Source organism: Cornus florida, unplaced genomic scaffold, assembly GCF_030987335.1.
Source record: "Cornus florida cultivar Cherokee Brave unplaced genomic scaffold, ASM3098733v1 CherokeeBrave_3.0.0_Hap2_Chr09, whole genome shotgun sequence".
NCBI classification, from domain to species: domain Eukaryota; kingdom Viridiplantae; phylum Streptophyta; class Magnoliopsida; order Cornales; family Cornaceae; genus Cornus; species Cornus florida.
Window position 1 is genome coordinate 68,635,662 of NW_026775579.1, and position 23,683 is coordinate 68,659,344.

The 23,683-nt window shown below is 33.5% G+C and overlaps 2 protein-coding genes across 2 annotated transcripts; both read left to right on the forward strand.

Annotated features, from left to right (window-relative positions):
- The first annotated feature begins 915 nt into the window (after positions 1–915).
- Positions 916–10,447, forward strand: LOC132274237 (NAD(P)H-quinone oxidoreductase subunit T, chloroplastic). Its single transcript, XM_059775477.1, has 5 exons — positions 916–1,337; positions 4,075–4,149; positions 5,563–5,702; positions 8,731–8,868; positions 9,656–10,447. The coding sequence occupies exons 1-5, from the start codon at positions 1,073–1,075 to the stop codon at positions 9,863–9,865; spliced, it is 828 nt and encodes a 275-aa protein (XP_059631460.1). The 5' UTR covers positions 916–1,072; the 3' UTR covers positions 9,866–10,447.
- Positions 10,448–15,007: 4,560 nt separating this feature from the next.
- LOC132274238 (uncharacterized) lies at positions 15,008–20,080 on the forward strand. The gene is made up of 6 exons (XM_059775478.1): positions 15,008–15,214; positions 15,844–15,976; positions 16,138–16,241; positions 18,365–18,536; positions 18,640–18,780; positions 18,852–20,080. Exons 1-6 carry the CDS (start codon positions 15,165–15,167, stop codon positions 19,806–19,808), a joined length of 1,557 nt encoding a protein of 518 aa, XP_059631461.1. The 5' UTR covers positions 15,008–15,164; the 3' UTR covers positions 19,809–20,080.
- Positions 20,081–23,683: the final 3,603 nt, after the last annotated feature.

The window sequence follows — 23,683 nt, forward strand, 5'->3', positions numbered from 1 at the left end:
ACATTAGATCTTCTGTCTTAAGAATTGGAGGTTGCTCAACAACTTCATAATATCATTCACTCCCTCTTGGGGTTGGGCCATCCTGTCTGCCGGGATGACAAATTTAGACAATTTTGGCACAAATTTAGATAGTTTCGGGTAGTTTCGGACGTGGCGTTTAACGTGCCACTTGATCATCTGACTCTAATATTAATTTTGATCAGTGGAGTGTTACCTTCTAACCCGAAAGCTTAAATTGTTAAATAGTATTACATATTCATCCATTTATACTCATTTCACTTTCCATTCACGTACGATGGCCTCTAATGATTAACACTCAAATTCAACTCTAGCATAAATTTCTTACAAACTATTTTTTTTTTATTAACTATATTTTGAGAGTAGTTTTCTTACTTCTTGTGGCTGTTTAAAGCTTTAAAGGTACATTCAAAATGTTAACCAAAGATTACCTGGACAACTAAAAATCACGGAAAAAAAACTATAATAAAAACAAAATAGCAAATTTGTAGATATATATATATTTTTTTGTAACTGAATTTTTGATAACCATCCTGATTCCTGAACTTGATGTATTATGCATTAATTCTACAATGAAGGAACATTTTTCAAACAAGATTTTATAACTTTTATTAGAAAATTCTCTGATTTATATTTTTTAACTAAATTTCCAATAACCACGATTGAACCATCTCACACGCACACACAAAAGTTATTTCTTTTTCTTTTTTTCCATACCATTTTCGTAATTGTGTGATACAGGATGGACATAATGGTAAAACAACATTTTCCAACCGTCGAGCGGCAGCCAACCAAACCGTCAACAAACTTAATTTGCGGGGTTTTTGTTTGTTTCTTCAAAAATCGTAGTAAATGAAAAAATAATAATAATAATAAAAATAAAAAGAAAAAATAAAAACTGAAATATAGTCACATTCAAAGAAAAATTTCGCATTTTCAATTATCAAAACTCGATGTTCACTTCCTTCACGTCTTTCAATCTTTCATCAGATTACAAACCGAAAGAGTTTCTCCGATTCCAGCGAGTGATTTGGGGCTCCAAACGGTAAGAAAAATGAGCAATTTGAGAACAATTTGTCGTCCCAACACGGTGTTCTCTTCAATCATATGTTGTTGCAGAGACAGAGCTCGATATCGATCGCAATCCGTTATTAGGGTTTCGTTCCGAAATCCCAACACCAAACCTCGCCTGTCTTCGGCTTCTTGGTTGGAGTTGTCGGACCTCGGCAGGGTAGAGCCGTGGGTTCGATTGAGCCAGAGGAGGACAGTTGCTCGGGCTTCAAAATGGACGGATGAGAAGTCTCCCTACGAAACTCTCGGTAATTAGCATATATGTGTATATATATATATATATATATATTCATATGCATGTATATTAGTATGTGTTTATGCATTTACTTTTCCAATTTGGCCTTATGTTTGGCTTACGATGAATTTTCTCTGAGGGAAATAAATTCAAACTTTTTTATTTTTTCTATTTATTTTTATTTGCAGTAGACTTCATTGATAGTTGATGTAGACTTGATTGATAAAGATTTGTATAGCTTTAAAGACTGGATGTTTGTGGGGATGTCTGATGAACTTTAGTTGGGATATACAAATCTTGATATTTGTTGCATGGGTTGTTGCCACTGTGGTTGCTAATTCTATTATCTCTTGTCTAGTTTCAATTACAGATTTCAAATTATTAATCTTTTCGTTTTATAGGTATGTGATTTTTTGTGTGGTGAAATTTTATCGGAGTGAAATGATTTTTAAATATCATCATAAAAGAAGTTAAGGTCATTTTTTTTTTCTTTCAACAAATAATATTTTGATTGTCTTGATTGAAGCGGCATGCCCCCATCTCTATGCTTTATAGACTTATCTTTCCCAAGCAAGTTTATCTACTAAATTTGTTTTATTTTTTTATTATTATTATTTTTTTATTTTATATATATTATCTAAATTTTAGTTTTTGAGTCCATTTCAATTTTCCGGTCATGGTTTGAATTTAAGTAAAAATAGTGGTGAAAATGATGCTTTGGAGAGGTTTCCTACATGATGTTAGGAGTTATTTTATCTTTTTCCATTGGTTTAATGAGAAGAACTTTGTAGCTTTAAGCAAAGTAATGGCATGTTGTCAAGAAGGTAATAATGCAGTTGTCTACTTTTTGATAGGATTTAAAATCTAATACTCCACATCAATTGGATAATGTTTTTCTACCCTTAGCTGCATATTCACTAGGTTCACTAGAAATTGGGTATTTCATATAAATTTAATACTGTGCATTATAGGGTTTTACAAAAATAAAAACTAGGCAGACCCAACTCTTGAGAGTAGTGACAGACTGATGGGGCATGCATCATGTCTGTGCCTCCCAAAGTGGGTTGTGACGCCTTGGTAGTGTGCATATCAGTCTATGTTACATGGACTAAGTACCTGTGTGCAGCACATGAAACTTGGGTATGAGTATAATATATATATGTCCGATACACTAGTTAGTTATGCACTTAGAAAGTAAAATTTATTATATACTTTTACATAAAAGTCATTTATTATACTCCTTTTTCTTTTACATGATTTATTTAAAATGAATTATGCACTAACGTTAAACACTTTTGGTTGCCCAAAGCACCATCTATCCTATAACTTAAAAAAGCAATATTAAATATGTAAATTTAGCTATATCTCTTTGTCTTTGGGTCTGGGGATATGATAAATCTGACATGTAGATACATATCTCCGCACACAATCTTACGTGTACTCTATTTTAGATGAGAATGTCTTTATTATTTCTAATATTACTAGTGTGTTTTTTAGCTGATACTAAAAGGTTACATATTTATACCACATAATAGAAATAGTTTGAAAATCAATAAGATAAGATATAATTAGCAATTCTATTTTTCAGATACTATTTGGCATCATCATCTAATCAAATTTATGAGTTTGGCTGGTTTTGTGACTTTTGTCTGTTCATATTACTGAAGGAAACTTAACGTTGTTCATGGTTAAATAGTAAAAATAAATAGAAGTTGCCTATGTGTAGATGAATGGTAGACTTCCTTTTAAAGTTTTTCAAGGCATCAATTAGTGTAAGCATTGCACTCAACCCTTAATTACTTAGTTTCTATGTTATATGGACTTGGGTAAGCTCCTCGAATCCCAAATCTTGGGATACGGGGATATGTATCCAAAAGTTGGATAGGGGTATGCAAACACATACTAGCATTTAAATACATATATACTTTATTATGTTGTAATGTTTAAGCTTGTTTTATAAGGATATTTTCAATTATTACCCAAATTAAATGGAATTTGGTTAAAGAAAAGGGTTTTGATCTATCTAATAGATAGGAAATTTATTTTGCTATTAAATTTGAATTTTCCCTTTTTGATATATCTAATAGATAGGAAATTCATTTTGGTATTAAATTTGAATTTTTTCTTCTTTATGTCATGTGAAGGATTGGGTTGTCCAATTTGTGTTCATGTGTCGCTCACATATCCCGTACTTGTACCCACGTCGTATTTTGTCGTGTCATGTTGACACGGGTACTTGAAGGGGAAATAGGGGAGTCCATGTAATAGAGCTTAGTTTATGCTCTCAAACTTAAGTTCCAAGGAATACTTTCAAACAATAAAAGACCAAAAAACGTTGTGCATTATTTGTGTCTTTAAAAGTAGTTTAGGGCGTCAATAAAACCTCTACGAATTATGTGTCTTGAATTTTCTCTTTGTGACTTATTTGCCCTTTTCTTTATTCATTTCTATATTTCTGAAGAAGACTTCAAAAGTTGTGGTAGATTGAAATTCTCTTCAGGATTTCCTGTTGGGCTGTTAGAATTTACTTTCTGAGCAGGATAAGTTCTCTATCAAAATTGAATTTTGAATATCACATGCATGCATGCCTCTTTCTGATGCATTAGTAAAACCTTTTGTTCTTTATGTTCTTCATGTTCTCCTCTTGATGGAGAACAAGACATGTTTTTCATATTACCTCTTGTATCTCATTTTATTATGAAGTGATGAATAATTTACGATATTTAATGCAATTTTATTTTCGAATGCAGAATTGGAAGGAGATGCTGATGATGAGAAAATAAAGTTAGCCTATAGACGTTTGGCCAAGTTCTATCACCCAGATGGTTTGCTCTTTATCTTGATCCTCATATGTTTTAAAGTGTTATAGTTCATATAAAATATATGTTCAAGGTTTTGATGTCCTTTGTTTTATAGGTTAACCACCTGGGCTGTTAGGCCCATTCTAAGTAGGAACATATAGCCATGCTTCATATTTGGATAATTATTATTATTATTCTTTTTTGTTTAGCTACCAAGTAAATTTCTTGATATATAACTATTTTTAAATTAAGGTAGAGGAATAATTATTTTTAAATTAAGGTAGAGGAATATTGGTTTTAGTTTTAGGTGTTTGAGTCTAGTACAGTAGTAATAATGGTGCAAATCTGTCTCTCTAAGTGGCAATATTTTGGACATATGGTATTGTGTTATTTTTAATCTAAATGTAAACAGTACCAATACAGGAAATATATTATGCACTTTAATATAATTTGTTTATGTTGATATTATATAATTAAATCTATATGATTTATGTTGGTATCCCTGCTGTTAAGCCCTGAAAAAGCTGGAGATGATGTAGCTAGACACAAACTAGTAAATGCAGGCCCTCTATTTGCACCCTCTAGCACGAGTAGGGGTAGGGGTTTACTTCAATGCTCAATCAATTGGGTATTTGATCCTGACCAACTATGACCTTTACAGTTAGGTCTTGTTTGGTCCATCCAGAGATACTGCCTTAACCCCACACTGTCATATGGTTTTGATGCAGGAGTATATTTATAGTTTTTCTTTTATTCAAAAGCATTGATAAAAAAAACGGTACCATTAGATTCTGTACTAAATCCTTAAAAAACCTTTTATCTTGTATGTTTGGTTTTCTAGAATAGTGATTACGACATGAATAAAATGGACTTTACACAAGATAATCAGATAAAGATGTGTATGGTAATCTTAGAGTGATCAAATGATTACCAACTGCCTCATGTTTATTATTTTAGGACGAATAATCTGTAGATAAAGTGCTGGACGAAGTCCATAAAATTTGTTGTTCATTAGTCATCTGACCGTGCATATAGCATATAATTTATGGGTCCATCTAATTGTAGGCCATTTGTTAAATTGCACTGATGAAGAGCCCGCTTTTGGGAGATTTTAAAAGAGATGTAGCATTGTTGGTTTTTTTTTTTTTTTTTTACATAAGAATTGCTGTTCTAGGATAGGTCAAAAATCAGGATGTAGCTTGTGTTACATGTCTTTCTTTTGGATTCTAATAACGTTGGAGATTGATGCGTTGCTGTAAAGTTGCACTGTTTGTTTTGATATGGCAGTTTGTTCAGTGTGCCAAATATTGTCCATTCACCTTTAGTCTTTGAAATCTCATCCCTTGGTGTTACCATCATTTTCTATAACATACAGTGTCCACAAGTTTCCGTCTGGTCTTGAACTTGGAACTGATTTATTCTTTTTTCTTATTGAAGTCTATAATGGTAGAGGGACCCTTGAGGAAGGGGAAACAGCTGAAGCTCGATTTATTAAGATTCAAGCTGCCTATGAATTGCTCATAGATAAGGAGAAAAGGAAACAATATGATTACAATAATCGAGTCAACCCGATGAAGGTAATTTTATGTTTACGATCAATTCGTAGCTTATCTTATATGAAAATTTTGAGTTTTGACCTTTGTCAGGCAAAAACCGAGGAATTTTTGTAACTATTTGTGAGACATGTAGCTCTTTGTGTCTACTTATTAAAAATACCTGACTTTGTATGAAAAGCAAAGGAGGAAAAAAAGTGCATGACATCTAGGCTTCTGCAACATCACTTAGTACTTGTTTACTGTAATGGTTCGACAGGGGCTAGAAGCTCTTTAGTTTGGAAACTTATTTTTAGTTGTGTTTTGTGGCAAAAAAAAGTACGGTTTGATAGTCAGGAAAAGGACACAGAATGAAACAGATATGCAGTGACTGAGCCAGAAAATAATTCAAGAGGGAGCGGTCTTGAACGGTAACAAAATAAAGAAAAAAAAAATCATACTATTGTAATCAACAAAAGAACTTTAACTTGATTGATATTTTCATACAAAGTTTGAATCGTTAAAAACATAGCACTTGAAGTTGCACAAAACTGTAAAAAAGAGAGGAGAGAGAACAAGAAGAGAGAGAAAGAGAAAACTCTTCATCACTCTCTAAATCTCTGATTTGAAAAGCCATGAGACATATAAAGAATGAGATATATTTTAAAGAGAAAATGTTGGAGAGAGAAGGAAAGAGAGTTATGGGTTTAGTGAGAGTTTCAAAAGTAGATAAGTCAATTTTGTGAAGTTTAGAGGGGAAGATAGAGGAGATTATTGTGGCAATTTAGGGGGGAAGTATGTATAAGGGGTTTTGTTAGGGGGGGCATTATTAGAATTTTGACAAAATTTTAGGCCAGTAATATAAATAAATAAATAAAGTTCAGTGGGAGCATCATGGCTTTGTGCGTGCAGATATGTAAGCAAATCTTTTAAGGTGGATATGGACATAGAGTAGACACGGTGATATATAAGTGATTTTTTACTTTTATGCATATATTAGATAATTTAGATGAGATAATATAAAACTTTGAGTAATGTGAAAGATGAAGCTACATAAATATCATAAAGATTATTATATTATATATCTCACCAATACTCTCCTGTTGTCTTTCTGCCATAATAATTTATTTTTATTTTATGTTGACTTTTATTGGCCATGTTTACAATGTCAAATTGTCTTTACAAGAAGAAAGCTTGGGTTAGGTTTGTTTATCTTGTTTTCAAGATTATCAGACTTTGCTCTTTTAAGATGTCTTTGCTATATTACATGCACTCGGGTGTGTGCGTCAGGTACGGGATGTATCCATGTGTCGTACATGTCAAATCTCTAAACAGAAAGACACATGGACACTGCTAAATATTCATTTCATTTTATTTTCTAGAGTAAAGTAATGTTTTTATGTAACATAGTGTTCTATACATTTTAAAGTAGTAATATACTAAAATTGAATAATTGGATATGTTTTTTAAGTACACGTCCAACCAAAAGTGTCAGACACATATTACTCAAACATGGGTCAGAGTAATATGTGTCCGACACAGGTTCTTCACTACTTTTGAAGAGTCCATGTAACATAATGTCTTTGTACTACATAAGCATTTGCTGAAGTGTCAGGGATGCGATGGTCAAGTGTCCAAAATAGTGATTTTTTTTTTGAAATTATACACACATCCATGACCATGGGTGTCTTTAAAGTAGAGTATCTGTGAAGTGTCAGTTTTTGACAGATTCTGTATACCAACAGAGCACCTTTATAGAAATATCTCTGCTTCTCAGCTAAAAAACAACCAACACAAAAATTACAAGCAGCAAAACTAATGATATTTTTGGAATAGATTTGTGTCGAGTCTGCTTGTGTAGCCAGACAGAAAATCTTATAATATGTTGGATAAGAAGGTTTCTCACCAGTCTTATTGTATAGTTAATAGTCTGAGGGGTATATCTTTGCCTTTTCCTTCTTGTGCCCCCCTGTAAAGTCAAATAGAGCATGTTTTCATTTCATATATCTAAATTTTCTCATGATTCCTGGTTATGGTATTGTTAATGATCTGGATGGCTTGTAGTATTTTTTCTCCCTTTTGTGCCCAGATATACTTCTATTTTTGCCTCAAAGAAAAATATAAGGATGTCAGTTCTAATATGGGAGGAGGTGTTCTGTCAAGTTCTTGATGTTTGTCTCTTCTGAATATTGTTGTAGTGTACATTTTTATTGATTCAAGGCCCTGCAGCAGTTTTTTGTATAACCCTCTCACTTCTTGGGGCTTTGCTGCAGATGCACTGGATCTTTCTTCAAGGTCTTGGAATTATGGTTCTTGACTAAGATGCTTTGAATTATCAGGCTTATCAACAAAACCATGGATACTTAAATACACATTTTCTATATGAATTTTTCTTCAATGCCTCAATTTACTGCAAGAAAAATGATCCACACACCTTGGTATTTTAAAGCATAAATGCCACGTCGTTGGTGGCCATCCATATCGGTTACAAGTTGCTACAAATCAAAAGGAACTCTTAAAATTTTTAAACTAAAAGAAGATCTCAATTTTGACTGGTATAATAATCGGGTATAAGAGGAATAGATATTTGTGTTCTGTAAGCAACCTTTAAAATTAGAAGTTAATATTAAAAAAAAAAAAAAAATAGAAGCAAAGAATTTTCTGATTTGAAGTTTTTCCTGATTCTGGAATCATTTATTTATTTATTTTTTAAATCGGTGAAATTTTTTCCTGCATCTGTGCAATGTGCCTGTTAGTCTGGTACCATAGGAAAATGACGTGGTACACACTGAATAGTGTCTGCAGAACCACCTGTTCCTGGCTTGTCCTTGTAGAACTTGGATGTGTCGTATGAAGTTTGTTCATTTGCAAATTGCATGATAACATGAAGTACTGGTTTCCCAATTATTGGATTAACACATCCATAGACTTCTAGGTTCTCAATTGCTTTATCTTTACGGAAAGAAAATTTTAGTTGTATAGAAAATTCTCTTGAAGTGAATGAGGCAATTTGTCTTTTCTTAATTCCTCATTCTGATAATTTATATATGTTCTGATATCATTATTTTGACAGGCATCTCAAGCATGGATGGAGTGGCTTATGAAAAAGCGAAAAGCGTTTGATCAGCGGGGGGATATGGCCATTGCAGCTTGGGCTGAGCAGCAGCAGCGAGAGTTGAATCTCCGTGTTCGTCGTCTTTCTCGTTCAAAGGTATTGAATCATTCTTCAGTCTTAATCTTTCTATAGTGACTCAAATTAAGCTCAGGAAGTCCCTAATGGTCACCTAGAGAGCCATTTACCTAGTTTCAATTTTGTCAAAAGGTTATACATCATATTTTTATTTTCCATCAGAGTGAACTGATGCTTGTGGATTGCTATATTTATGTAACAAACTATTCAAATTAAACATGCAAGCTTTTAGTATTTAAAATTAGTTGTCTAAAAATATTTCAGATACTTCAAGTATATTTTCATGATTCAAAATGAAACCAACCCCCTCGTTTCTTTTCCCGTTAGGCACCATTGGGGGGAGGGATTGTGGATATTTAATGCTGCATTGTAATGGAAATGAGGATAAGTAGCCCGTATTTCAAATTAGTTGTCTAAAAATCTTTCAGATACTTCAAGTATATTTTTATGATTCAACATGAAACCAACCCCACGTCTTTCTTATCCCGTTAGGCACCATTGGGGGGAGGGGTTGTGGATATTTCATGCTGCATTGTAGGAGGAATGAGGAAAGTAATATTGTCCTTGTTGTCCTGAACAATACTGTATAAAAGTTATATAAATATATATATATATATATATATTTTGTGACAAAATTCATCTGTTTGTTTATTAAGATGATACTTTTTGGTACGTTGATTTATGTCTTCTCAATGTTAAATTATGGAGGAGACCGACATTGCACACACTTCATCTGGCAGCTTTGATCATACTTTTTAAGTTTCACCCGTATTTCCATGGACATTTATGTTCTCTCATGGAATTTCAGATTGATCCTGACGAAGAGAGAAGGATCCTGGCGAAAGAAAAGAAGGCTTCTTTGGAGAATTTCAATAACACCCTTAAGCGGCATACACTTGTCTTAAGGAAAAGGGATTTAATGCGGAAAAAAGCAGAAGAAGAAAAGAAAAAGATTATCAGCCGGCTTCTGGCTGCTGAGGGCCTTGAGCTTGCTACTGATGACGATGAAGCAAAGTAGACAATGCCAGAGATTATTTGGAGTTGTCTGTTTCTTATTGGAGGTACAACATTCCATACCTTATTTGTTCCCAAAAGAAAATGTTGTATATATGATTTATAATTAATTGTAAATTTCAAAAAATGAACAAAATAGTCATTACTCTCTCTCTCTCTCTCACACACACACACACGTCTGCTTCAAGTTTTTATTCGATAGCTAGAATATTCATTTCCTTGTCTTCAAATGCATCATTTGGACATGGTTGCATTTGAAACATTTACACATGCAAACTGGACACAGATTGTGGCTTTTGCTCTTAATTCTTAATTTCTTCTTTAGAACTATACAATGAAGTAGAGTTCAAGGGCAATTCAGAGAACTAGAGACAAGCATATGAAGTGAGACACAGAAAGAGTGATTTTAAAAGACAGACTAACTACTCTGCCAATTGCTCTTACTGGTAAATTATTTCAGAACATAAATATTTTCCTTTTCCGCCATACTTTACTCCCTGTAATTTCTTTATTTGTGGTGTGTGTGTGTATTTATATATACTAGATACATAAATGTATGCATTTTAATAATATAACTTTGATATCATTTGCTATTCATTTTGATTCTCTTTACTGTTGCTCGGCTCATACTTTGATTTTTGAGTTGAACTTAATGACAAACCGAAAGGAATAGACTTTTGGCTTGGAAATCGTAGGACTCCCATGAGCTCCTCTTAATTTATTGAGTTCAGGTCGGCAATGACAACTTCGATTTATTTATGTGAGTAGGGATTGACGTCATCATCGTGATCTCATTAATATTTCTAACATTATGGTGACATCAAATTCAACTATCGGACTCCATATCATTACTCTTCTCGATATGGATATGCCCAAATCAATTTGAATACTCTTCTCGATATGGATATGCCCAAATCAATTTGAATACCTACGTACAAGTTCAATGCTACTATGCTCATATATATATATGGTTATAGGAAAGTTTCTTGATTCGTCGGAGGAAGTATTATTTCCTCAGTAGTGGACATATTGATTCAAATGATGTTGTTTTGTGTGTTGTGTATGGTAAGAGTTGTTTTGTAGGAGAAAAGAAGCCAAAAAATAGAAAAGGTAGAGAAGCTTGTGATACAATAGAAGATAATGGTTATTGCTGCACATAATATGACATTGATAATCCTAGTGCAATAAAAGGGTCTGCTTTGTTCAGCTTTGCGAATAATTTTACGTAAAAATCTACTTAGTTGATCGTTTCTGAAATTATTTTCTAAAAACTCAGTTAAAAAAATGTCTGCTTTAAAAAAATTCTCTTTTATTATACTATAAAAGGTTGAGAAGCTTGTGATACAATAGAAGAATATGGTTATTGCTGCACATAATATGACATTTGATAATTCTAGTACAATAAAAGGGTATGCATGGTTCAGCTTTGCGAACAATTTTATAGATTCTGAAAATTATTTTTTAAAAACTCAGTTAAAAAAATGTCTGCTTTCAGAAAATTTTCTTTTATAATTTTTAAAAACAATTTTATGTTTTCTCGATTTTTTAACTTTTATTTTTTCAATGACAACCCAAACAAGCCCTATACACATTACGCAAACAAATTATGGAAGAATGGTATAGATAAAACAAGGTAAATTTTAACACGAAAACACTTTTAGAAGCCAAATACCTAAGAATAAGCCTAACACCGGAAAACAAAATGAAAAAAATGGTAAAAAATATATATATATGGAAAATTACATGTTCTACATTAAAAATGTCTTACCGAACTTCTTCTTGTTTCGATGCAAGCATCGAAACATGCTAAGAAGTACTAAAGACAGCACTTATAAACGCAAAGGCATGTTTTGTGTTCATGGACACACTGCCCATACCAAATGGGGACCTGGTTTCCCCACTTGAGAACGCATTCGTTTAAGCACCTGCCAATACTGCAGTTTTCCATTTCTATATACATACCGCACTTCATCTGCAGGCATCCCTCCTCCTCCTCATCCGACGTCACACCTACCGCATCAAAACAAATAAGAAAAATGATAAAAGTCCCGATCGATTTTTATTATTGATTGATGTGATAATAATTGAGTCATTTAAATTAATTATACCAAACTATGAAAGCCCTAATTAATCCATGTGGTGGCCTTTAGATTTCACTAAATTTGTAATTAGTGAATGAAAATCAATATTGCAAATTTGCAAGTTTAGAAATATTTCTCAAATGGTCTTTTCAAGTGGTTGTTTAAATGTCTAAATGATCGAGCAGCTTTTTCGAATTTCCGAACTTTCTTACTCACACCAAAATTATGTATTTTATAAAGTTGATTGTTAAAATTTATAATTGAATCTTGTCAAAGTGGTAAGAGTCTGACTATCAAAAGAGTTCGAGTCTAGGGCAACCAATTGAACTCTTGAATTCTGTGCATTTCTTTCGGCGTCTTTGATTAGCGAAAAGTATATTAAGTATTTATCTTTGTTAGAGTGATAAAAGTTTGACTATCAAATGGGTTCGGGCAATCAATTGAACTCAATGCATTTCTTTAAGCATCTTTGATTAGCGAGAAATATATTAATTTATTAATCTTTGTTCGGGTGATAAAAGTCCCACTATCAAATAGATTCAAATCTAGGGCAACCAATTGAACTCTTTGGCATCTTTAATTAGCGAAAACCGTATTAAGTATTAGCATTTTTCTGAAAACAATGTAGGAATTGATCCCCATTTAAAACCTGACTTTTTTTTAAAAAAAAAATATATGAGTAAAACCTTCATAGTTGCTCTTATTAATTTGGTATACATGCATTGAACATATGCATATAATTCTTTAACTACTGTCATTTTGTAATTCAAAATCTAGAATTTTCCAGATTGATAAATCTAATTGAATTGGGTACAAATTTGAGTAGAAAATTAGTCAAAATAAAATAAATAAATAAATAAAGAACTAATTTATCTATGATGGAGAAGAAAACATACCAGAGCCAATGAGATGGAGTAAAAGCAAGCAAAGAAAGGTAGAGGCAAAGGTCTTCTGCATTATGTTGTTATATTTGAGAGCTTTACAGAGAATGATTTATTAATTAGGAAATCAGGAAAATCACATTTTCCAATTATACAAACAAATGCTATATATATATATATATAAGGCTTGTGTTTCTGGGAATCTTTCACAAGAGAGGTGCGGTCCATCACGCTTATTGTGAGGTCCACTGTTTTTTTTTTGGTGAAAGAGTGGGTACAAATCCTTCATTTGTATATCATTTTTTTTTTTTCCAAATTCATACACATAAACCACACATTATTTTTCTAAAATTGGAATCATTGCAGTTCATTGATTAAGCGTTACGTTAAATTACCCATTTCGACATGACGTATAAGAAGACACACACTGATACACACACATACTTTAAATAGTCCCAAACTTGCCTGGCCAGTGCCTGACCGGCCGGAAGGGCAGCTCGTGCGGGGTTCACGTGTGATTTGGTTTATCTCAATTAATTAAACAAATTAAATGACATAATTGTCTTTAAAAAACCCACTCATATAGTATTTTAGGAAGTACTAACTTATAAATTATATTTTTATTTTTTAATGAATATTATCTTCCAATAAATAATAATTTTCTGACTTTTTTTTCTTCATATGCATAATTATTATGAAGCCATGGTGGTCCCTCTTCCATTATTGAAATTTAATGGGTAAAATCCAAAAAAAAAAAAGAAAAAGTCTCACCTACACTTTTGCGAAAAAAACTCTTGATCTATCTACCATTTGCAAATAACACCCACTCTTGAGTCAGCCATTAATGGCACTGTAAAATTAACTACGTGCCCTCATAAAAACAGAAAATTCAAAAAAATGCAACAAACTTCCCTAAACTAACACAGTTTTGCAAAATACCCCATAAATTATTAATTTGGTAAAAAAAAACCCTGAACTATCCAATTTTTTTTTTTTCTAAGTACTCACACACACTTATATCTTCCGAAACTTAAAACCCTAACCTATGTATATATATGTGTGTACGTATAAATATGAAAATATAATAAAAGAGCGAACAAAGAATCAATAATTCTTCTAAGACCCTCTCATTTCTTTGGCATCTCTTACTCTTTCTTCGTCTTTGCTCAACTCATCTCCACCATTATCATCATCTCTCTAGTCGCACACTACCATTTTATGCAATTTACCCTATATATACATACATATATATATATATATATATATATATATATATATAATTAATGGGTGGCTCAATTGTAAAGAAAATTAAGCAAAATGATATAGTTTAGTTAGGAATACAACTCGGGCAAGTTTAGTTGATTGAAGGGTTAATCTTAACCCAAGCCCGCCCCGTTAGAAGTTGAACCCAACCTTAACTTAAAGAGAGTGAGCCTAAAATTAATCATGTTTGGCTGGGTTGATGTGTAGTCTAGTCAAGCAGAATAATTTTTCAAACAACTCAATTTTTTAAACACGAATGCGCTTGCATTTTTACACACAAATACATATTTATATGCATAGTATGATGAAGATTTAAGGAACACATCAATGTGTGTGTATTTATATAAACAAATGTATGTCTAATATTATTATTCTTTTTTTTTTGTAGGTATATTATCATCATTTATCTTTCAATTTTTCCTTTTCTCAAAAATTCTTTCTTTTTTGTTATTTTATTATTATTATTGATGATAATCTAATTGACATAGTATTTATTTGGTAAATATTTGACGCTCCATACATACCAAAAGACTAAATGACGTCTTGATATATGCCGCAGCGTGCAACTCACATTTTTTACATTCGAATAATGTTCATTTCTTTTTTATATATATGTGTGTATATAGATTGATTAGGGTAGTTCAGTCATTTTAGTTATATGATATTTTGTATTAAAATGTAATAAAGAAATGAGGGTAAAATTGTTCATCCACATTTCTTTAATGGTGGGAAAAATAATTTTGGGTATGAGTGAAAGTTATTTTCATAATCTGTCTACATGTGAGATTTGACCAAACCTCAATGGTATTATTGTAATTAACCCTAAAATATTTCAGAACATTCCATTGATGAGTCATCAGACACGACAGGTCATTTCGCTTAAAGGATGTGCTCTACGCTCTGCACACGGCTTTGATCACTTTCAGCGAAATAGATGTAACAAATAAAAAATATCTGTGGTATTATATATATATATATATATATATATATATATAATCATATACATATTCATTCATATCGTTATTTGAATTACTGTTTCTGTTAGGAATTCTGATCTGAGCTTTGGAGAGAATCGGCCATGTCGATGCTCAATTCTTTCTTCAACCAGGGCTTCAAAGCGGCGAGATGGTTTGTATAATTTTCTCGAAATTCGATCTTTCTGTCTTCAGCAAGAAATTTTTTCACTTTCTGGTTGCTGATAAAATATTAGTATTTCAAAATAAATATGAGTGCGCGCAATTTTGGTACTTTTCTTTGTTGCAGTTCTCCAATTCCTATTGTTTTCCCTCAGTTTCTCAACAACCAAACAGATGGAACTGGATAAACTGTTTTTTTTTAATTCTTTACTAATTTCATTTTTGCTCCGATTTTGCTTTCATGCACTTTGTTTAAACACAGAATTTCATAAGCTTAGTTGTGATTGAAATGCAGTTCCATACGTGCACGAACACACACACATTGACACACACACTTACGCTTTTGAAGGTACATGTTGATGGTTCTTCTTATGATAAATTACATTGGGAGTACCTAATGAAAATTTAGTTCAAAGTTTCACCTAAATTTGTAGAATTTTTTTTTTTGTGAGTTCTGAATTTTTTTTTTTTTGTTATGTATGAATGTAGTTATATCTAAATGATGTCTGTATTATTACATACATACACTCCTATAAGTGACAATACTTTCATGTGCAACTCAATGTTCTGAAACTTGGGGAATTATAACATTAGTTATGTAATTTTTCTCCTTTCATACAGCAAAACACTACTAAAACTGACCATTCCGCGCATAAAGTTACTAAGGAACAGGAGAGAGATTCAGATAAAGCAGATGCGCCGTGACATTGCCAAGCTCCTTGAGACGGGTCAAGAAGCCACTGCTCGAATTCGGGTAAAAACCAGTGTAGTTCTTAGTATATGAGTTAATGTGGATATGAATTCTCTGAGGCATGAGCTTGATGCCTTTACAGAATTATGGGTGAGTTATAAAAAGGATTGTATCGATGATGTTTGTATCCTGGTAGTTATGTTCTTTTGGTATTTGTTGTTCAGGTTGAGCATATTATAAGGGAAGAGAAAATGATAGCTGCACAGGAGATCATTGAGCTATTCTGTGAGCTTATTACTGCCCGCCTTCTCATAATTGAAACACAAAGGTACTTCCGAGTGAAATTCTTTGCTTTAATATATTTATATATATTTACTGTTCTCTTTAAATAGCAAATTAATTGTGAAATCTCATTCAAAACTATGGTATACAATTGTCACTTATGTGACTAATATGGTTAATGTGAAAGTTTGTGTAAATTTTTTGGACAAGGAGTCATTTGAATTTATGAATAAGTTGAGTGAAAGTTCAAAGAAGAAGTTCTGTTTTAAGATTCAATGGAAGTTTTAGGAATGCAAAAAAATCAAGTAACCAAACTTGGACATAATTTGGAAATTTTGGCAAAGCCAGATTTGGGCTTGAAAGAATTTGCTAGGAATGTTGCTGGCTATATAATTCTATTTTAAAGCCTTATTGTGTTAAATGTTTGATTCTTCATATCTCTCATTTAAAATTTTCTTGTATTAACTGGTGTAAGATATGGATCAGAAAATATTGCTGGAAATTCTGGGACTGCAACTGTTGAATTTATGGGTGCTATTATGGATGGAAACAGATGTCTGTAATGAGACATGAGGAACCATTGATTAACACAATGCAGCGGTGTAGGACAATTTATTAAATGAATGGTGAATTCTTCCATAAAATTGAATGTGGAGAGTAGGGCTTTGGTTTTTCGGTTGTACAATTAAAAAGGTGGAAATGGCTTTAGGTTTAAATTGGTTGGGGTTTTAGGTTGATTGTGGTATAAAAAATAATGGAAACTGGTTGAAGTTGGAGTGGTATAAAATTGTAGGAAACAGGTTGTAGGAATTCTGGACTGCGAGGAAAAAATTAGGGTTTTTGGTCTGAAATTATATGGGGTAAATTAGGCTTATGGCTTTGTGGATCAAACTCTTAGAATTTTGTGAAAAATTTTGGATTTTAGTTACCATAAATAAGTACTGGCTAGTGTGCCATGAAACAGCTAATGTAGGGCAAAGCACCAACTCTGCTGCCCCACCTGAATCAAGTAGATGTTATTTTCTAATTGTGGTTCTTGAATGAATTATGTTTTAATTGGAACAAATTTGCTAATGGTTTCAGCAGTGGGGAAACTATTGACAGATTTCACTAAACTCACTATGTCAATGAAGGAGTGGTAATGGAAATGATAAGCCTAATAAGAGTATGTTTTGTTGTTATTTTGTCTCAGTTCATAGAGTTTATATGTCTTTTGCTATTCATGCAAAATGTGCCTCTTATTTGTTGATGTTGGTGTCCTGAATAGGGGTGCAACTTGGGTGGCCAAGGTGGTCTCTACAAGGACTTGGTTAACTTTTCATTGCTTGGATTGATTTTTGTCAACCCGATCCCAATTCAGGTTGGGTTTCATTCATCAATAGGCCCCTGCTCGGTCACCACATTCTCCTTCGGCCTTCAAAAATGAGGAGTTTGGTTGAAATGTTTATAAATATCACATGGTCTGTGGATGGAATCCCCTGAGAAGGGTTAGATTCAGGGAAAATTGAGCCACCAAGGGCAAACCGTCCCAATGTCACTAGATGATGCAGGAGCTAGCTAGCTTTCATTTCCTAAATTTGAAATAGGACCCCCCTCATTCTTTCGTCTACTCTGATTGATAGATACTTCGCTTTCGCCTGCGGTGTGATACTTCGCTTTCGCCTGCGGTGATAACCCAACCCGCATGACTTCAACCTAGCTAACCTAATCAACTGAGCTAACCCTGTCAACCTGGGTTGGGCTCGGGCTTGGATGGAGGGTTCTACATCTTGACTTGGGCTTGATTTGATCTCTCAACCTGCCCAACTAGTGCAAGTTGCACCCTTAGTCTTGAAGTTAGTCATAACATTGTAGCTATGCTACTCTACTATCCACATGATATTATGTCATTTCAGCTTTTAGACATCTCTAAATTCTTATGTCACTTCAGTCAATTTTCCCACTATTATAGTAAATGTGGTACTAATTTTTTGGTCTATGCATAAATTATAGATCTGTTTATTGATTTGTCTAAATTGGCTTTTGTTCTTTTTTAGACCGTATTTACTGATACTTGCCTAAATTGTTATTTCTGTATTTTTCTAGACCTTTGTACGAACTGCTACTTAGCTTCTAAATGCTCAGTAAGAGTTGCTTCATCCTCTGAAATTGATTTTTTTCACCATGCAGGGAATGTCCTCTAGACTTGAAAGAAGCGATTTCTAGTGTGTGTTTTGCCGCACCAAGGTGTGCAGATCTGCCTGAGTTGCTGCAGTTTCAAATGCTATTAGCTAGCAAATACGGGAAGGAATTTGTATCAGCTGCAACTGAGCTCATGCCAGAATGTGGTGTCAATCGCCAGGTTATATTAGTTTTCATCTTATAGGGTAATTAAATTGGGAGGTTAGCTGCTTTATTTATTTCTATATCTCCTTAATGACATTGTTGTTCTTTTTGTATTGCAGTTGGTAGAACTGTTATCTGTCCGTGCTCCTGCTGCCGATGTGAAACTTAAGATGCTGAAGGAAATTGCAGAAGAGCACGACTTAGATTGGGATCCAGCTGCCTCTGAAACTGAATTTTTGAAGCCACATGAAGACTTACTGGTAAGTAATATTTTTCACCGCCCTTGTTCCAGTTATCTCTTCGTGCCTAATCTGTGTCATCTTCTTGCCAGAACGGGCCAACGCAGTTTGTCAGTGGGCCTAAATTGCCCCTTTCCGAAGAGGAACAAGACGAATCATTGTGCTCTGCCGTGGAACAAGTCCCCAATAAACAATCAGATTCCGATCCAGCCTTCAACCCATCAGATTTTCCTGAAGTTCCCAAGGAATCACTAAAACCAAGTGTGGGTACTGCCCCAGCACTAGAAATGCTCCCTTTCCCTCTCCCTCCACTGCCTGAGGTCAATAAGGAATCACCAAAAAAATCTGAAACAAATGAGAATCTGTCGCATGAATCACACACAGAGCCTGCGAAAATGTTGCAGAAGGAAACGGTGGTGCCTAATGAATGTGAACCTCCGAATATTTCAGTTGGTCCGGTGGAAGATAAACAGTTTTTGCCATTCATATCTCCTCCACCACTATCTTCTGAGTCATTTTCTGCGAGACAAAGTGATCCTCCTCCCTCCATCCCAAGGATCAAAATTAACGGCAATATAGATTTGCAGGATATATTGGCTGCTGCTCAGACCGCTGCGGAAATGGCTGAACTTGCGGCAACTGCTGCTCGCTCTGCAGCTAACCTTGCACAGGTTAGAATCAGTGAAGTTGTCAAGAAAAAGGATGATGAGAACTTGTTCCATGCAGATCCTTGTCAGTCTGGTGCAATGGAGAACCCATATTTTGATCATCAGAACTCCCGGGATGATTCCGGTGATGCTTCAAATACCCCAAGCCCTCGTCAAGAAAATCACCCTTCATATGCCAATCCCAAAGTGGAAACTGGTTCTCCTATTTCCAGTGAATATGTTCTTGGACATGATACCACACTTCACCAACCTCAGCGGTTGAATTCGATGGATAATGAAGTTTTCTTCTCATACCCAAACTTGTTCGTATCAAAGGACTCGAATTTGGAATCTGGTGTCCGTCCATTAGCAGATGATATCCGGACCACCCATGAGCTTTGAGTTGGCTATCTACCAGTCACTGAGACTTCTCCATAAGTTTTTTTAGCTCTCCGGTGAGTGATTTCGATGTGGTAATGAAGTTCTTAGACATATTTATGAAATGTGGTGTTAGATTTATTCATTTCTTCCGTAATACAGAGCAGTTTTAGGCAGTTCAAAATACACAATGTTTTTGAAGTATGTAATATATATATATAACCTTTATCTATTTCAGGAAATAGAGGCCTTCCATATATTTCACATCTATATTTTGTGGTGTTCTTTAGATCAAATGCTACTCTTAAATGTACAACATATATGTATACTATATATTTATGTATGTATAAATATTTATGTATGTGGTACATTTGTATGTAATAATTAAAGGGTAATTTACACAGACCTCTCCTATGATTTGCCCTAATTACAGGGAGCACTCTTCCTGTTTCAGAAATTACGCCACTACTTTTGAAAATATTCTATACGGACCTCCCTTCTGTTAGAGTCAACGGCAGTCAACAACGGAAAAATGATGACGTCATTTACTAATTTTACTAAAATTTTTAAAATACCCTCGATAATATATATATATATAAAATACACATATATAACCCTATTAGTCAACCCACAGACAGTGTACTGCATAACTTTACATATATAACATTAATCTGAATGTTCTGAGCAAACATAAACACCTCCTGATGATGATGAACAATCTCAAAAACCCATAAACAAACAATCTCAAAAACCCATAAACAATAGTTGCAATCAGGACACAAGAAAAATGAGAAATTGTCAACCAAATCGGACCGGCTTAGATCTGTCCAGCTATGGAATCGTTTCAGTGATGGAGGTCAATTGAATTATTAATGGTTGTCGATCTGTGGTGCTTTGCTAAGAGAGAGAAAATATGTGGTTCACCTTGTGTGGGGTTATTCGTGTAGAATAAAGGCTTAGATCTGTTCAGCTACGGAAACAGGGGTCGCCGCCATCCCCACCACCAAAACAATAGCCATTGAAATCAACCAATTCTAACCCAAAATTTTTTTAACTCATGATTTCCAAAAGAGCAATGATATGGAACCGAAAAAGAATTTCCAAATTAACACCGAATTTAACGTGGTTGACTATACTTATCACTTGTTAAACAATTATTTTATAAAAACTATTTAAGTAAATAAGGTGGACAAAAACACTTCAGAGAACTTATTCGGAAAAATCATTCGGTGACGTGTCATTTTCCTTTCCAAAAATAAATTGGCGTCTTTTAGGCTTCCTCCAACAATTTCAATGCCGATCTAGTCGATTTACATATATTTTTTATTATTTTATTTTTATACTTTACTGCTTTCTGTTCTTTGAAATTTGTGGCAAAGAACTTCTCATGGATTACCATTCACAGATTTAAAGGGGGGGAAACGGGATTATATATATATATATATGTGCATACCTCAAAGAAAACCCAATTCATGTTGTTGTCCCAGCGACCTCCACCCACCGGCGAATCGTTCCGGCAACCTCTTCCTCCACCTCACGCACACTCTCTCTCTCTCTCTTCACTTTCTAACTTTACATAATATACGCATACACAACAAATATATATATATATATATATATATACACACACACACAAAGATGGAGGAAAACAGAGATGTTGGTGGCGGTAGAGGTGGCGGTGGCGCCCATGGTGGTTTTTTATGTAGATAGCGGCGGCGACGGCCCCAAAACAGTTTAAGATTATTATTATTATTATTTTTTTTTTTTTTCTCTCTCTATATATCAGTCATTTATCATATAAAATTAATGGCATTTCAGTAAATTAGCAAGGTCCATTAGTGTATTTAATGGTCCGTCACACATAAGGGAGGTCCGTGTAGAATATTTTCAAAAATAGGGGAGGTCCGCGTAATTTCCGAAATGGAAAGGATGCTTAATTAGGGCAAACCATATGGGAGGTCTGTGCAAATTACCCAATAATTAAATAACACTCATTTATTCGGCTGGATCATGTGAAGAAGAGTACTCAAGAAATGAATCTTGGGGTTAGTTGGATGTAGGGATGGCAAAATGGGTCATGACTCATCAATCCGTCCATATCCATTCGCTTTAAAATGGATATAGGTGAATCATTTTAAAATATAGGTCAAAATGAGTGATCCATATTCAAACCATTTTTATAAATGGTTAAATGGGTTAAATATAGGTTATTCATTTTGACTCATATTTCATCCATTATATAAAAAATCCCGTTTCACAACCTCTATTTGACTCAAATTTATCTCTTCCTTTCTAAAATCCTCTCACACGATTCCAAATTCTTTCTCTCCCACTATCTCTCTCTAAAATTCTTTCTAAGATTCTCTCTGCATCATGGACTCCTCGTGTATATAATACTATGGTTCGAAAGAAACCTATGTTTACATCCATATTTCAAAGTAGGACTACCCGATTTATTCATTTAATTATTTATTCTATAAAAAGCTTAACAAATGATTTCATATATATATATATATATATATATATATATATAATATCTTACCTTCATGCATGTTTAGTCACAAAATAAAATAATACTCTATAAATTTAAAGAAATTCCAAAATAAATTAGAGGATTTATAATTATACATACATATTTTTACAAGCTTTTATCCATCTAAAATAAAAAACTATAATAATTGTTATATATATATATATATATATATATATATATGGTGTGGGGTCCACTATTTATGAAAATTTGGAAGAAATGGAATTAGTAGCGTGACCCACTATTGAGAGAATTTGGTACGCAAGTTTAAATTATGTGTACAGGTTCATTATATATATAATGTTGTAGGTGTGAACACATTAAGTACATATAAGCAAGTTATTTCCTTAACTTGCTTTGTAAATTTGGCTTATGGCTATATATATATATATATATGGGTATTTGTGTGTATTCAAGATGCATAGAAAAAGCAAAAGGAAATAAAGAGAGTTCTCTCTACATTCTGTCTCCTCTCAAAGTTCTTGGTTTTGATATTTTTGTTTATATTAATTAATATTTTATAACAATAATGAGATTTTTAAAAATAATAATTTTTTTTTACTTAAAATGGGTTGGCGAATTATAACGGGTTGACTCGTCCCATTTTCACCCAACCCATATTTAACCCGTTACAAGCGGGTTCAATATGAGTCACAATCTATATTCAACCCGTTCATATTTGACCTTATCCAAACTTAACCCAACCCGCCCGTTTGCCACCGGTTGGATGGAATAAGTTAGTAATACGCGTAATTTAATGAAATTCAACGAATGCCGTTGAAGGGATAACAGCAATGTGCGGATGTTTCTAACCTTTATGTACATGATACCCATGCAACTCTTCCCAAATAAATACAAAATTGTAGTTTGTGTAATTTAAGATTTGCCACCCATCGACTACCAATTTTTTTTTTTTTTTTTTTCTGGAAATAACCCAACAACATAGCTTCATAGCGCGTACCACGCCTCTAACTATCATACATACAAGATACAGAACAGAAGTTCAGCAGAACTCAGCTCCATCAGTGCATTTTTTAATGATTCTTCTGTTATCCATAGGTTCATCTCTTTCAAAATACACTCTAGTACTTCAGAAAGCACTAAATCTGAGTTTTGACCCGAAAATAATAATAATAAATAATAAATAAATACAATAAAATAAAATAAAATTTACAATAAAACAGCACTTGCATGGATTATGGATCCAACACAGGCATAAGAAGTCGAAACACCATAAGACTATTGAACCACAGCCCTTACGGAACCCTAACATAAGAATGACCACTTCAACGGGATCCTTTTTCATGTTCATCTCTGTATGCCGCGGTAGACTCTACATTCAAAAACCCTGCTAGGGCTGCCACTACAC

Excerpts from the sequence above, each read along its gene's own strand:
- LOC132274237 (XM_059775477.1), top strand. The coding sequence starts at position 1,073 with ATGAGCAATTTGAGAACAATTTGTCGTCCCAACACGGTGTTCTCTTCA. Across the intron at positions 1,338-4,074 it reads GTCTCCCTACGAAACTCTCG|AATTGGAAGGAGATGCTGAT; the intron begins GTAATTAGCATA and ends TTTCGAATGCAG. Across the intron at positions 5,703-8,730 it reads ATCGAGTCAACCCGATGAAG|GCATCTCAAGCATGGATGGA; the intron begins GTAATTTTATGT and ends TTATTTTGACAG.
- LOC132274238 (XM_059775478.1), top strand. The coding sequence starts at position 15,165 with ATGTCGATGCTCAATTCTTTCTTCAACCAGGGCTTCAAAGCGGCGAGA. Across the intron at positions 15,977-16,137 it reads AAGCCACTGCTCGAATTCGG|GTTGAGCATATTATAAGGGA; the intron begins GTAAAAACCAGT and ends TTTGTTGTTCAG. Across the intron at positions 18,781-18,851 it reads AGCCACATGAAGACTTACTG|AACGGGCCAACGCAGTTTGT; the intron begins GTAAGTAATATT and ends TCTTCTTGCCAG.